This window comes from Chelonoidis abingdonii, chromosome 5, assembly GCF_003597395.2.
Source record: "Chelonoidis abingdonii isolate Lonesome George chromosome 5, CheloAbing_2.0, whole genome shotgun sequence".
NCBI classification, from domain to species: domain Eukaryota; kingdom Metazoa; phylum Chordata; order Testudines; family Testudinidae; genus Chelonoidis; species Chelonoidis abingdonii.
Genome location: NC_133773.1, coordinates 20,226,895 through 20,243,244, shown reverse-complemented (window position 1 = coordinate 20,243,244; position 16,350 = coordinate 20,226,895). Strand labels below are relative to the sequence as shown.

Sequence of the window (16,350 nt, the reverse complement as noted above, 5' to 3'; positions counted from 1 at the left end):
TCATCCTCACTCACCAATTTTTTAATCATAGATTGGAGGAGAAAAACTAGCTTTCCTAATTTTCCAATTCCCATTGGTTTCTTAATTTTGAACGAACTAGTCATTAAACTGAAATGAAGAAAAGATTCTCTCTACAAGTGCAGAAAAATCTTCTGTAGTCAGAAGCTGGTTTAGCACATCAGCAAACTCTGGTTCCAGATGCTTAGCCAGTAACTTCCACCAGTTCAGTGGTTTGATGCTCTTTAAAACTTAAAAGCAAACACATACTGCTTAATATTATTCTTTGCATTTAATAGATTATAATAAATTTAAGACCTTATATTATTATTTTCAAATTTAATTTTAAATAGGAGGTTGGTTTTTTTTAAAAAAATCCCTGTAGTTAATTTAAATTAAAATACAATTTAAATAAAAACAATCAGATTTAAACTTTTTTTTTTTTAATCATCCATTTTTACCTACACTGACAAGGCTGGACCAAGAGACTAAATTTAGAACACTTTCAACACAACAGAATGAAGCAACAATCCAAATGATAAGCAAAGTTGACTGTCTAAAAGTGACAGTTTTTAAATAAAAGTCTAATGAAACGGTACCGGAAGTATTAGGGATATTTAAAAGTGGTAATCAAGGTAGGAAATTATCAGTCGGAGATGTTCTTTAATACAATTTCACTTGATGTACAGAGAGAGAGAGAGAGAGAAATAGGGATAATACTGTCCACATAACGCTGTTTTGAAGTTTAATTCATTAATGTCTTTAAGGTACTTTGAGACTCTCTGAATGGTACTAATGATGTGCTAAATAGTTTTATAACTAACTCTACCAACTGAGTACCAAACTGCTACCTAAACTGAGAGTTACAGTGCATCAAACATGTAGCTCACACTGATTTCAAGTTAGGCTTTTTATCATTTCCTTTACACTGAACCATGTACTTTCTTCTGCAGTTCACTTGATGGTCTTCACTGCCAAATCAAAGTAACAGGATGTGCACAGGAAAAGGAAAGGGGAGTGGGGGAAAGAGCTACAGGACCTTGGACAGCAAATGTCTTAAAGGAACCTTAGCAGAAAAAAATACCCATTGCTTTAAATATCCACCTTGCTCATGCGTGTAAGATGTCCAAGCAGAGAGTGCAACATTTTAAAACACAGTGATGCTATTTTAAAGCAGAGTTTATTAATATGGTAACTATAAAATCTTGCCTTCTTCCTCCCATCCCCAAATTCTAAGGATGGTTTACTAAAATAACCAAAAAAGCCTCATATAAATATTACAGGAACAGTCTGCTAAGTAGTGGTTTTTTAATGTAAGCATTTAAAATATATATATATTTCACTGCTCTCTCCTTTTATTACAAAAAATGGAATTGAACTCTTTGTTTAAAGTTTATTTATATTCAGAAAAATGTCAAAGTGAAAATAGCATCTTCTTATGCAAAACATCAGCTCCTTGTGTTTCCAAGTCATAACTCCATTGACCAAAACAAGTTCTTCCTACAATTAGAGATGCAGAACCAATACTGCTATGGAATAGTGACCTGGATTCTGTTTCGTTTCATGCATCATCAACAAAACTGTCAATCAACTCAACTGCAAAAAACCTTTATTACTGGTGATGTCTGTGAAGGAAAGAACACAGCTTGATATTTAGATCCCAGGATGGTTCTCCAATGCTGGACTTCAGATTAGTCTTTTGTGTACTAAACACACTGAATCCGGAAGTCCACAAGAGAGAATAAATATGGAACCAGTCATCAGCCCAGCAAGCAGGTGCTTGGGGTGGCCAAGGGGAAGGGGCGGCATATCCAGCTCTTCAGCGACAATTCAGTGGCGGGTCCCTCACTCCCTCTTGGAGCGAAGGACCTGCTACCAAATTGCCACCAAAGACTGAAGCGGCAGCAGTAGAGCAGATTGAGATCGCGGCTTTTTTTTCCTCTTGGCTGCTTGGGATGGCAAAAACCTTGAGCTGGCCCTGTTTGCAACCCCCCACTATTTCATTTTTACAGTCACTTTTCAGACAATAGTCACTTTCCAATGTTCCTCTTGTAGTACAGGCTCAACCAAACCAGTAGAATACGCAGTTGCCTAGAACAGCAAAAATGTTATCTACGGAAGTAGAGACAGAGCTGTGCAGGGGAAAAGGGGTATATCTACAGCATGGTCTTCCCTTCTCCACAGGGTAATCCACAGCACAGGGTAGCCCTGGAGGGAACAGCAGGATACAGTCTTCAATTATTATTGATATTGCAGTAGTACCTAGAGGTTCCAACCAAAATCAGAGTCCCGTTATGCTAAGCACGGTCCAAACACACAGTGAGGGGCAGTCCCCATCCTGAACAACTCTCAGTCTCACCAGAAAAGACAAAGGGTGGGAGGGAAAACAGAGAGGTGTCTTGCTCAACGTCACACAGTGGCAGAGTCAGGAATAGAACCCAAATCTCTCAACTCCCAGACAAGCGCTCTGGCCCCAAGCCCACCACACTGCCTCCCAAAGCATGGGAAAACAAACAAGCCAACAAAAACACAGAAGCTTGTTTTCATACAAACATCTGAGGTAGGGATTAACTATAAATACACAAGCCTCTGAAGAAAAACTGCAATGCCAGAGAATTCTAGGTAACTATTGCCAATGTTTCTAACTGCTTCCATTGCAGCTATGTGCCTGCTTCACAGCAGCTCCACATGAAGCCTCTTCTCCATTTCATTTTCTAAAGCTGAAACAGCAAGCTCGTTCCTGCGGCTCACTAGCGTGATACAGGTGTTGTGAGAGAAACCTGAGAGAAATATTCATGCTGCTCAGCTCTCAACTCATTTATTTTATAATGGATGAGCTCTGCACACCACTTGAAAGACGCACTTCTGTCCAGAATGTTAGACATAGCATCTTTGTGGGTTATTTTAAAATATAATGTTCTTTTCAATCATTTGGCCTGGGGGCATTGAAAAGTCTCATTGTGGTTCATTTATATCCCAATGTCAGTTCATCTGCATCTCTGGCCAGAGATATCATTACTAACGTTTAGCTTAAAGGATAAAACAAAGAAAAAATGCATTCAAAGAAAGCTTGGCTACAATAGCTTTCTCATTGCTTTTTAAAAATATGCCTTTCTCCATAGTACAGCTCTGCAAAATCTTTCTAGTTAAACTAAAAAATGGTGTGCTTTTACATTCTGATGCAAAAATTCATCCCTCTAACAATGTCACTTGCTAGGTTTCTAACCCCATCAAGCCCTTCTCCAGCCAACCTTGCTCCTGGTCCACTTTTCATTTAAAAAGTAATAAAGCTGACATGAAAGCAATAGCTTTTGTTCTTCCCGTGCACTGCCACTTTCATGATCTCCTTGGAAAATGCAGAACTGAGGGGAAAATGACATCACAGCGTTCAACATGTATAGTGTCGCTCCAATTCCATATCAAATGTATTTATTTTCGGAGGGAACAAAAACGTTTTCTAACGACCAGACCCACAAACTCCAGCTAAGATCTGACTCATTTTGGCTCAGGCACCATTAACAGTCAAAGATCCTGTATAACAAATGCACCCCCGCCCCCACCCTCAGGTTAGGTCCTCCATCACACTTGTACAACCCTCTCATCTTCTAAAGAGTTGGTAGAGGTGTCACCAAGGATATAATTTGAAGACAATGGAGGTTCAACAGTCAGCCTGTAATTGGAATTTAGTTAATTCTCTTGTCATTCACCCAGAGTTACAATGGCTCAGTGGTGCTGGTGTAATCCACTGGTTCTGCATGTTATATCTACTCTATTACCACATCTATTACTACTAGCATTCCTCCAGCTCCTGGAGTAAAGGTCTCATGCTTTTAGCACTGAAGATCTCTGATTCAATCCCTGGTGTTGGGTCAAGTTGGGGTTCATTATACTGGGAGTAGAAAAAAAATATTTTTGTCACTAAAGGAAAGCGATTGGCTTCTACTGCTACATGGTACCATTCTTACGTAGTCATTTTCAGAGCAGAACTTCCTTTAAACCAAGCCCTTGCATATAGAGATGGGTGAAGATGGCAATGAAAGGTCAAGACCATTAACAGCTGAAACAATAGCACTGGCTCATTTCTGGGTCCAGAAAGTTCCTATTTTATCAGTTTGGATAATTAGCTGAACATTTAGATGCTATTCTGACCTGAACCCTCAATACCATTTGAAGTTTGACCCTCACAAGGGACTATAATTAAATCACTTATTTTAAAAAAAGCAAAAATAAACCTCACACCAACCTTAATTTAAGATTCGTCCTTCTATCTATTTCATCAGGGAATGGAACATACTGAGGCCGGTGATAAGAGAACATTTCCCTTGATGCAGCAGAAAGAAAACCCACCACCAACCCATTCCTAGGGGTGATAAGGTCAAAGGGTCTAGACATTTTTGAGTAAGCTGAATTGCTTATGATACATTTCCTAACTGGCATCAATATTAAGTCACTACCAAAAAAAAAAAAAAAAAAGGGAATTTCTCAAAAAAACCACATTGAGATCAGATACTACAGTGAGAAGTGAAGCAAACGCTAGGCTGTTAACAGGAAACGTGGAAAAGTCCGCAAAAGTTATGCAAGTTCAAACCACGCTAACTCAGGAAGGATTCAATGCCTTTTATCATACAGTACACTAGATCACACAAGCTCTGGACCAGACCACTTAAAGTAGGGGGAATTTTGTGCATTTTACCTGTCAAATGATGGCTTCTCTCCACAGTCAAATGCATCCTGTAACTCTTTGACAAGGTTAGCCTGGCCCGGAAGTCGAAAGAGTCCTTCCTCCTTCAGCCCCCGCAGTCGGATAAAATCCACACACTGCTCCACCAACATGGGAGCCAGACGGTTCCCATATCGCTTCTCATACCGGACTGTGTCTTCCAGCTTCTGTCCAAAGATACCTATGCATAATAAGGAGTGACATGAGTGGGTTGAGGGAAAGATAGCATTGGAATGAACAAAGAGGGAAGTCTGTGCACTAATGATTTGTACCACAACCAGCCCTCCTTACAGATTAGTCAAATAGAAGGGTAGTCAGCTCCTAAATCCAGGGATAAAGAGCTCAATTTCACATCTAGTGCCCTTTATAAAAATCACTACACCACTGTATTTTTTCATAATGATCCAAAACATAACTGTAAAAATACCATGAACCATTGGTACAGAATATTGTAACTTTTAAAAATAAAACACAACACTACCTTCAAATCCTAAAGGGAAAGCAACGCAGGGACATAAAACTCTGTCACAAAAGTGGTGAACCAAGATATTACATATGCCCCTATTTACTCTTTGAGCTGAAGTTAAGTGTACATGACCACTGAAACAGCTCTAATATCACATCTAAGATTGTCATAAACAGATAGTAGGAGTTAATAAAACAGAAGTAGTTTATATCTCTTTTGACTGTAAAGGGTTAACAAGTTCAGTAAGCCCGGCTGTCACCTCACCAGAGGACCAATCAGGGGACAGGATATTTTCAAATCTTGAGGGAGGGAAGTTTCTGTGTGTGCTGTTAGTTTTTGGTGGTGGTTCTCTCTGAGTTCTGAGAGTGACCAGCCGTGCAACCAGGTTTCTCTCCAATCTCTCTGATACAGGCTCTTATAAGTTTAAAATAGTAAGTACTAGGTAGACAAGGCGAGTTAGGCTTATGTTTGTTTTCTTTATTTGCAAATGTGCATTTGGCTGGAAGGAGTTTAATTGTGCATTTGGCTGGAAGGAGTTCAAATTTGTATTTTGCTGAAAGGATTTTAATTTGTACTTGTATACTTAGGCTGGGAGGGTATTCCCAGTGTCTATAGCTGAAAAACCCTGTACCTAATCCATCTTAAATTTACAAAGATAATTTTTACTGTTTTTCTCTCTTTAATTAAAAGCTTTTCTTGTTTAAGAACCTGATTGTTTTTTTATTCTGGTGAGACCCCAGGGGACTGGGTCTGGATCCACCAGACAATTGGTGGGGAGAAAGGAGGGAAGGGGGAGAGAAAGGTTAATTTTCTCTCTGTGTTAGGACTACTTTCTCTCTCAGTGAGAGTCTGGGAGGGGGAGAGAGAAGGAGGAGGGAAGGTGAATTTTCTTCTCTGTTTTGTGATTCAAGGAGTTTAAATCACAGGATCTTCCAGGGTAACCCAGGGAGGGGAAGCCTGGGAGAGGCAACGGTGGGGGAAAGGGTTTACTTTCCTTGTGTTAAGATCCAGAGGATCTGGGTCTTGGGGTTCCCCGGGCAAGGTTTTGGGGGGACCAGAGTGTACCAGGCACTGGAATTCCTGGTTGTTGGCAGCGCTACAAGTACTAAGCTGGTAATTGAGCTTAGAGGAATTCATGCTGGTACCCCATCTTTTGGACGCTAAGATTCAGGATGGGGAATTATACCATGACAAAGATATAAGAACTTTTTACTCTTATTATACTCAGGCTAAAACTTTCAAAAGGGGCATAAGTCAAGTAGGAGCTTAATTCCCATAGACTTTCAATGAGAATGGAAAATGGGACTTAGGCGGCTCTTTTGAAATTTTTACCCTAAGATTTTCATAGCTGTAAAGCAGCTGGAGCTCCTACTGACCTCAGCTGGAGTTGTTGGTGGTCAGCTCCTCTGATTTAGACCATACGTTAGGTACACACACACACATCGCTCACTCTTATAATTTACTACAAGCTGCAATTAGTGTCTTTTAGAACAACAACAAAATGTGTATGTGAGAAAGAGCAGGTGGTGGTATAATATGCCAGATAACAGCCCTGAAGTCTAATGCTTGTATTGATCTACGTGACAGGTAAGCTATGAACAACAACAGTGCAAGTTTGCTTACGCAATGCACTTCAAACCTGATCTGGGGATGTAACGACTTCTTCCCTGCTAATAATGGCATCTCCAACTCCCTTCAAACCTTGGGTCCTTCTTCCAAAGAATGTCATTTGTGATGGTTGTTTTGTGATGTGAGCATCTGTTTCCTAGCAAGAAACATTTCATATACAAGAGGACACTAAACAACTTTCAGATGGGAGTTGAATTCCAAATAATGGCTTACAGTTGAGAGACTTCCCTTTCCTATTACATAAGCCATAGAATGAGAAAAATCCAATAGGTCAGATTCTTCCCTTTGATAAGCATGCACAGCTCCAGTGACTTAACATTTTTTTTAAGGAAGATTCAAATTAGCAAGTTTTTGAGTCCATTTTTCTTCTTAAAACTAAATCTAATCTTTAAAGTTTGTTTTGTTTTTGTTTTTTAAATTGTATTTATTTTCACTAATATACCATAATAAAGAAAGCTGGTGGAAATTCTAGTTCCTGTGTCCAGCCATGTGATTCTGGGATAGAGGAATAGCAGAGTTCTGATTTCCAATGTCCCTGCCTAAGAATGCTACCTGTTGGTGGGTGGAGAGGGGTGGAACTCTCTCTTCTAGCTTCTCTCTCTGCATATGGCAGAAACGCCAAACGGGAACCATCAGCAGCTACAGAAGGAATATTTGAATGTCATAGTTAATGGAGCTTAGAGAAAGATTAACTGGCGCAGAAAGTTTGGTGTCCAGCCAGGTCCCTGTCTCAGCTACTAGAAGTCCACAGAACTTACGTTATTTATTTATTTATTAAATAACATTTTGGTTTCTAGCTTGCTCCATGTGGGGATGATGGAAGGATTAAACATACTTGTGGTTTTTGAGCTGATAGAGCTAAGGAGTGCTGTTTGGCAGTATAATGGAGTTCCTCCACTCCCTCCCTAGTTCAGGAGGAGTGCTGTCCAACTGAGCTCAGTTGAAAGCACGTGGTGAGATCACAACGCTCACAGCAGCATGAAGGATTCAAATCCCATTCTGCTCATGCGATTGTACCCAACTCCACAAGTCAGCAGCTCTTGGTGACCTGCTGAGTCAGGGCCTTGATTTAGTTGAATGTGAATTGGCCACATATTTTTCACAAGCCAAGGCTGAGTTTTGATTTATCACTGGGAATAGTTTGATCTGACCTGACAAAACACTGACCCTAAACCTTGAAATAAATCTGAATATTTGTCAATACAGGTAAAACTGTAGTAAACTTTTAATTTGTTTCAAATTCAGCATGCCCTTAGTACATACAGGGTGGGGTGAGAGTGGCCAGGAAACGGAAATATCACAAGACGCACAGTTTCCAACCTGGGCCAGAAGAAGAATCTTGTAACAAAGCCCTATTCTTACTAGATTTCTAGCTTCTATTTCCACATATGCTTCAAATCATAACTGAAAACAGCAATTACTCCCCCTTTTAGAAGCTGCCTATTGTTGAAGATAGGAGCTCATTGTTAGTAACTGAGATGAAACTGGAAAATGTTTTGCTTAGCATGAAATTAACTAATCTATTTTTTTTCATATCAGCCTTGTGAAGTTTTCTCCACTGCTCTAGCCATTTCAACCCAAGGCCTTCCCTGAGAAAGCTATTCTATGAGCAGACACTCAGAGTTCCCCCTTCACCAACAGCCCATAACACATTATGGCACTAAATAGAAGATTCAATACTTTTGAAGTTAAATTAATCAGCGTGAAATGTGGATTATAATTATAAGTACAACTCAGGCCTGTTGAAAAAACAATTAATATGATGAGCTCTATCTCGTTAACTGTACTTTTTTCTCGCTCCACTAATGTTCTTCTGATTCATATTACAGGCCTGCTTAAATCTGCACAGAAGAGAGACAATTTCTCAAATCCATTAAACTGCTTATAGGTTCATATTTCCACTGACACCATTGTCAAAACACATAATTTCAGGTTAATAAATTTATTTAGGTTGCTCCCCCATCCCTCTTATGGAATTGGCTTTCAAATCATATCTAAACTGAAATGAATGTCGTGAAAATAGAGTTTTTTGAGGCACTGGGGGGAAATGTTTCTATAGTGTTATAAATTGCAGATGCACTTCAGCGCAAGCAGTAATATATTGGAAGCAGCTGGCTGCTGCATAGTATTAAGATGCCCGTAACCAGCTCTCAACCAGTATCACTGAGTACAAAAAGATATGATAGATTTAAAATCATGCCTGGTGGGGAGAAAGTGAATAACCAAGTGTTATTTACTCATTCACACAACATAAGAACTAGGGTTCACCCAATGAAATTAATAGACAATCGGTTTAAAAAGAAATAAAAGGAAGTACTTCTTCATACAATACAGTGTCAACCTGTGGTACTCATTGCCAGGGGATGTTGTGAAGGCCAAAACTATAACTGGGTTCAAAAAAGAACTAGATAAGTTCATGGAGGAAAGGTCCATCCATGCCTATTAGCCAACATGGTCAGATATGCCACCCCATGTTCTGGGTGTCCCTAGTCTCTGACTGCCAGAAGCTAGGAGTGGATGATGGGATGGATCACTTGATGATTACTTGTTCTGTTCATTCCCTCTGATACATTGGACACTCTTGGTAAACATGATACAGAGCTAGATGGAACATTGGTCTGACCCAGTTTGGCTGTTCTTATGTTCTTAAGTTATTTTCTCCAATATTAAGTCTATGGGCCAGATTTTCAGAAACCTTTCTTGCATAGTTGCATGCATAGGTACACAGTTCACATGTGCAATTACAGCATTTTTGTGAACCAAATTTTGTTAACTAGACCAAGATAAATGTTATTTGCATGTGCATCCACAGTCAAGGCCTGATCCAAAGCCCAGTGAAGTCAATGGGTGTCTTTCCACTGACTTCAGTGGATTTGGATCATGTCCTAATGATGCACACAGTGTTCTGCAAATCTGTCCCACAGACTTCCATGCTGATTTATTCTGGAGAAGACCTTGTATATGTAAAGCACAGTTCAACTGGCACAAGTGCAAATGGGCAGCAATGGCTCCTGCTGAATCATTCAATCCCCTGCCGGCAAACAGAGCGATTTCACTCAAGTTTTCAGAACAGAAGAGTTGTTGTGTTAAAGTGTACAGAAAAACCAAAACAGCTGAAAGTCTCATTTCTCGACGAGAAGCCCGCGGCACCACTAAGTAAAAAAGGTCAACTGTCTGCAAATTAATCTGTTAATCCTTTTCTCAAATTCTGAACATTCCTCGAATAGTTAAGCTCATACGGAGGGGCAGACAGCAATGGAGAAGTAGTTATACCAACCAGTACATAACTTGTATGACTAGAGACATGTATGTCCCGTCTCAACCAGATTTTCAGAGGTGCCGATTAGCTCCAATTTTTCATTTTTTAAAAACAAATCTATCAGCAATATTTAAATCTAGGGCTAGATGTTCAGCACCCTTTGTGTGCACTTGTGAAAAAAAATCAGGCCCTCTGCATTTATTTCACTGGAAAAACTATGGCTAGTGCTGCTTCCTCCTTTAGGGCATATCCTGTTCACTTTTGCCTGTGTGGGCAAAACCCCCCAGAGCAATGGAACCACCTTGTTACTGCTGAACATAGTGGGCAGGCAGCAAGCACCCGTGCTGGGAAAGATTGGCAAATGTTGCAGACCACTGTGTGTGGCAGTTTAGTAGTAGGCTAGGAAGGGAACAGATGGGAGCACAGTAATGGGACCTGCAAACTATGGGGAAATAAGAGCCAGATCCAGTTGCACTTAGCAACTTCATCCAACTGGGGGGAGTGGCTACATGTTGCTGCGAGTTGGCTGAAGAGAGGATTCCAACCATATTAACCCCTGTGTGTGGCCCTGAACTCATGCCTTGGAGTGGGGATGAGAGTTTCCATTCACATACTCATAGTAGTTCTTAAAAACAGCACAAAAATGGCTGTGATACACTTCTTCTCAGATTCCAGAAGACAAAGTTTCCCCTCTCTCATCAAAGAGTTAATTTATATTTTTTCTTGGTGCTCAGCCTCCTATTCCGCATCACCTCCTATTCAGATCTTTTTGTTTTCTCTTCTAGCTTTACCTGTTGATGCATTTTGAAAGCCAGCTTTACCTCCACAACGACCATGCTTTAATCATTAGGATTATGTGCAATGCAGAATTAATCTGGCTTTAATAATGTCTCTGCAGCAAATGGATATAGGTGAACAAGCTGCAGTGGAATAGAATGAAACAAAGCAAGTGATATGCAACAGCATAATGCATGTGTGGAAATCCAACATCTTTGGATCCAAGTATTTGGACTCCTGGACTGACGTAAATTCTCTCATCCCCTCCTCTCATGTGGGAATAAGTGTCAATCAGATCTATTTTTCCAATTTTGCAAATCTTATGGCTCACCCCGGGTGTAACAGGTTCAACTCCCTCACCCCTGTGATTTTTAGTTCAAAGTCACCCTGATGCACCACAAAATTTATTCTTTCTGCCTCACTCCACCAGACTATTCATGGACTGTTAGACATAGAAGACAATGCTAAGCTTACAAATACAAATGAACAAGGAAATTAATAAATCATTCATGGAATGTTGGCATCCTTATTGTTTCATACCCTTTGTTTTGGACTTCTTGTTGGTGCTAAATACATGGCCTCCTTGACCTATCAGAATAAAAGGCTCTAACAGCAAAGCACAACACAGTGACAAGCTGTACATACCTTTGCGAAAACTAAAGCACCGTTTAATTCTCCTATAGGTAGTTTTAGGAATGAAAGGAGCCGATGCTAAGGCCCCTGAGGTACGGACCCCACCATTTCTATCTTCAGGCATCCTACAGGCCGGAGACCCAGTATCAAGGCAAAGCCCTCCTTTAGAAGCTGCATCCAGATGAAAGACTGTAACTGTTCATTGTTACTGATTGATGGGGGTGGAGTGGAGGGGAGTTAACGATGACTTTTCTTCTAAAGTTGGAGGTTTGTGATCTTCTAGATCTCCGTAGTTGGGATTTTTTGCTTTGTTTTTGTTTCCTTCCCTGCTTCGATTCTGCTTGGGAAGAATTTCCTTTTGTCTTTTTTTCTTTTCTTTTTTTCCTTTTATTTCCTGTGGTGAGACAACTGGCGACAAGGCAATGTCACAACAAAAGAATTTCAGCCAAAAGATGCATCTTCTATTCAAATGGAAGTGTCTGTGGAAGAGGGGTATATGCTGGTGGATGTGGGGAGGGAGAGCTGTTCCTGTCAGCTGCAACTGGAGGTACAGTGGCAGGGGACTCAAATTCCACTGGAAAAGGTCAGCATGTCATGATGCGCAAGGGGGAAGAGAGAACAATGACAGAAAGGCCCTGAAGAATTCTCCAAGATACTCCTTGCCAGATCCTTTTATCTCCACAAACAGGGAACAAAAATAATGGCACCTTCGCCCGAAAGACTCTCTGTCCATAATGGATTCTTTTCAAAGTGCCTTCCTCCGTAACCGCCTCCCCTTCTGATGTTCTTGTGGGCTTCCCGGTTGTTTTGTTACCTTCAAGCTACCAGAAGCTCCTGTGGGAGAGAGGCATCAGATGCAGTGGTGTTGGCCGAAAGATCCTTGGGATCTGCTGAAGAATACAGACTTCCACACGGGAGCCGCTTTGCTCATTTCCTCCCTTTACTACTATTCTCACTGGAGGTGTTATGAATGCTGCTGCTGTTGCTGCTGCTGCTGCCTTCTGCTTCAGCCAGTCACATACAGCAGGTGCAGGCAAAACAATGTAAAGGAGGGAGCTGCTGCAACCTTGATTTTTTTTTTTTTGACTTTGAGTTGACTTCAAGCCACTGTCACGTGTGCCAGCTTAACAGGCAGTAAGCCTCAGCCCTTCTGGCTCTCAAGAGTTTCCAGCCGTTGCTCTGCTTTACCCCCTCCAACTACCCCCACCCCCTGACCCATTAAAACTCTGTTGTTTCTTCTTCTCCTCTAACCCCTTCTTTCACTTTATTTCTGTTTTCAAGCTCTGCAATCAAAGCTCAGGCCTTTCCTTTCTTTAAAAAAAAATTGCCTTTTTAATCTAATCGGGGAAAGGAATTTCATGTGCAAACAAGCATTAGAAGCCTTGGCTGATTTAAAAAAATATTTTTTTTAAGGAATGTTCTCAGTATTTTTCCTGCTCTTTTGGTTCAAAAACAATCTTGTTCAGAGCACTTTGGTAGCACCCCACCCCCCCTTTCCCTTCCTAGTACCAGTTAACAAACAACAATTTAATGATCTGGTTAATTATTTATAGATCCGCTTGCTCCATGACCAGGATACCATTCCAGTCACCAGCCAGACCCCAAATATGAGTGGTCTTACAGAGCTCATGCACAGACACCTGTGGAATACACACAAACCTTGTTTATAATACTCAGAAAAATATGACGGTTCTATGTAAAACTATGTTTCACATCAAACATACAAATAATTTGGGTAAGACTCTCGTGGTTCACTGTATTTTGTCCTAAACTTTAGGCAGCAGGGGCAAAATGAGTGTTTTGCTTTTGATTAATTGGTTGGCTGAGTTTATTTGTTTTCTGTATTTGATTATTTTTACGCCGCTGGTTGATCAAGTCTAATTGTAAGTGTGATTGTAAGTCTAATTAAGTGCTATGATACTACAGCTTTTGGATAGAATTTTTAAAATTGTTGTTTAAATCTATCTATCTAAATAGCATAATTATAAACTCTGAGAGCACAGATTTTGAGCTAGACTCTCATTTGATGTCAATAACTGAAGTCAATGTTGATTTACACCAGCTGAGAATCTGGTCACTTATACAGTATTTTCTCTGTGAAGCCTTATGCATACCTACGGAATTAGATAGCAAGTCCATTAATAATAATAATAATAATAATGATGTTAATAATAAGGACCCTTATTCAGCAAAGTTAGTCTATTTCAGGTTGGTTCTGGCACAATTTAAATAGAAATAGGGGGGAATATACATGTAGTGAGTTACATATTGTCACAAAACAGCCAAAGAGACCTGATTAGATCTTTTGGAGTTTCAAAAGTAATAGTTCAAATGAGAATCAATTAAATAAATAGGTTTTGGAGTGGTAGCCGTGTTAGTCTGTATCAACAAAAAGAATGAGGAGTACTTGTGGCACCATCCTGATTATCACTAAAAAAGATTTTTTTCTCCTGCTGATAATAGCCCACCTTAATTGATTAGTCTCATTACAATTGGTATGGCAACACCCATTTTTTCATGTTCTCTGTGTATATATATATCTTCCTACTCTATTTTCCACTGCATGCATCTGATGAAGTGGGTTCTAGCCCACAAAACCTTATGCCTAAATAAATTTGTTAGTCTCCAAGGTGCCACAAGTTCTCTTCGTTTTTTTTAAATAAATAGGCAACTCTCTAGAGGCACAATTCCCAGATGTCTCCAGGCCTAGGATACTGTCTGGTATCCCTGTGTAAATACATTAGAAATGTAAAGCCACTCAAGATTGTGCGGCTCAATACCAGCATTTGTGTCACAAATAGAATTCTCTCAGGAATGTATCTCTGTTCTGGGATGGAAATCCTAGTCAGACTGTGTCCATGCAGAATAGTCAACAGCCTGGTAGTCAGGGTATGGACCTGGGTCTTGGGGACCCAGGTTCAGTAGAAACAATTTTCGAAGCCTCAAAATTTTGGGGGAAATAGAACTTTTGTTTTCTGGCCAGGACTTCTCAAAATAATTTTACTCACGTTTTCCAGAGCGAGACTCATTTTAGAGTTAACATATTTGCTCAAGAAAGCCAACATGAATATGACATTTATAAAAGGCTTAAGTTGAATTAAAAATAATTCATTTAATAATTCAAACAAACAGTAGTTCAACAATTATAGTCTCCCACCATGCCCGAGACTTAATTGGTATTATGCAAACAATGAGCCTCATGTTGAGCTATGCATTTGCACCAACAGGTAGCACTACACATTACTACATTTGTGACAGTATCATGCCAGCTTCTGGGGTGCATCCAGTGGTTTCCATATGTAAATCCAGTCTCACCAAAGTCCATCTTACATTAAAAAAGGCTAAAGCATCAAACTTGGATTCAGGAGCTCAAGGTTCTATTTCTAGCTCTATCACAGACCTCATGTACAAACTTGGGTACATCACTCAATCTCACTTGGCCTCAGTTCCTCACCTGTACACTGGAGATATTTGCCTACCTCACAGGGGAGTTGTGAGGATAAATGTATCAATATATATGAGATACTCAAATACTATGGTTGTTGAGATCATACAAGCAGGTAGACTCATAGCTTCCCTCTTCTCAAAATGGTACTGCTTGTACCCAAATGTGTTATTGCCATGGTAGCTTACAGTGATTTTGGGTTGGAATATAAAATGGGCCTATTATAGTTCAATATAATAGGTCCTTCTAAAACAACTGAAAACAACTGGGTGTAGACTGCAGGAAATGTACATTTTTGCTTTAGTAAAATTTCAGAACATTAAAATATACCCTGACCCACCCCATGCTTGTAATAGAAACAAAATGAAAAATCAGACCTTTTAAGACAGATTTTTAAAAAACAACTTCCTGTATAGGGAATCACATCTAGAGTGCTGGCCCTTCCCTGCTTATTATGTAGGTCCCAAATTCCTAATAGGCTACAGGGACATCTTTTACCATCCCTTTGGCAGGCATTTTCTCTAGGACAGCTAGACTGCAGGCATGTTTGAGACAGTACCAGACAGGCCTCCTGCTGACAGATGGTCACAGGGAAGTCCACCAGGCAGGGGTCAGTGTTTCTGCCCAAAAAGAAATGTCTGACTTGGACAGAAGGTGAAGCAATGTGTGTGGTTCCTTAGAAAGATTTTGTTCAAAATTATCATTTCCTTCAAGCTCAGGTTTAACTAATAGGTGGAAAAGGAATTTTCAGTCAGTAAGAGCAGTTTTCTGCTACAACAACTGTTCTTCTCTGTTGCAGAACAACATGAACAGTCTTGCTGAGGTGCCAGACATTGTTTTCACAGCCAAACAATAATGGTGACAAGCGATAAGTTCCCTGGTTTAAATACAGATGCTGTCATCTAATGGGAAAGTAGCCCCCATCTCCAAAAGTAAGGGCTTGAGTGCCCTGAGAAACAATATGATTAATGTGTAACCATTGCTCTTCCTGAAATGATGATAATAGTATTTGAGGTCAGTATAAGGGGCCTTTCAAAGACAGCAGGTGTGCTGGGCAGACTGAGTAGGGCCATTTGGCTTTTCAGGATTTCTAACCAGAAGAAAGAACTTCTACACATAATGCCCAAATAAATGCCACAGGGCTTCTAATAGTGTGCACTGCATTTTACACAATATTATCAGTCAGATGCGGCTTTCAGATTTTGTGGGACCAACAATGCCAAGTTCTTGTGACCGGTACAAATTCTAATTGAAGTAGATACCAAGATGCATCAAGATTCTGTCTCACCTTACCCCATGTGAAACAGCCTTTTCCATCAGCAAGGACTAGAACCAGTTAACCAGCTATAGGAGATGCTAAGAAAGCACGTCCATCACTGTGTTGAGTGGTGATTAATACATTGTATTTGCCAATACATCTTTGT

The 16,350-nt window shown here is 40.1% G+C and overlaps 1 protein-coding gene across 5 annotated transcripts in view; it reads right to left on the bottom strand.

Moving 5' to 3' along the window:
• ARHGAP24 (Rho GTPase activating protein 24) overlaps positions 1-16,350 on the bottom strand; it is a 367,683-nt gene that overhangs the window by 29,493 nt on the left and 321,840 nt on the right. For 4 of the 5 annotated variants that reach the window (XM_075066121.1, XM_075066122.1, XM_075066123.1 and 1 more), the window contains one exon: positions 4,691-4,898. In XM_075066121.1, the coding sequence (XP_074922222.1) occupies positions 4,691-4,898 (208 nt within the window). Of the gene's footprint in view, positions 1-4,690; positions 4,899-11,493; positions 12,511-16,350 lie in introns of those variants that run through there. The other variant, XM_032800203.2, reaches the window with a different exon arrangement.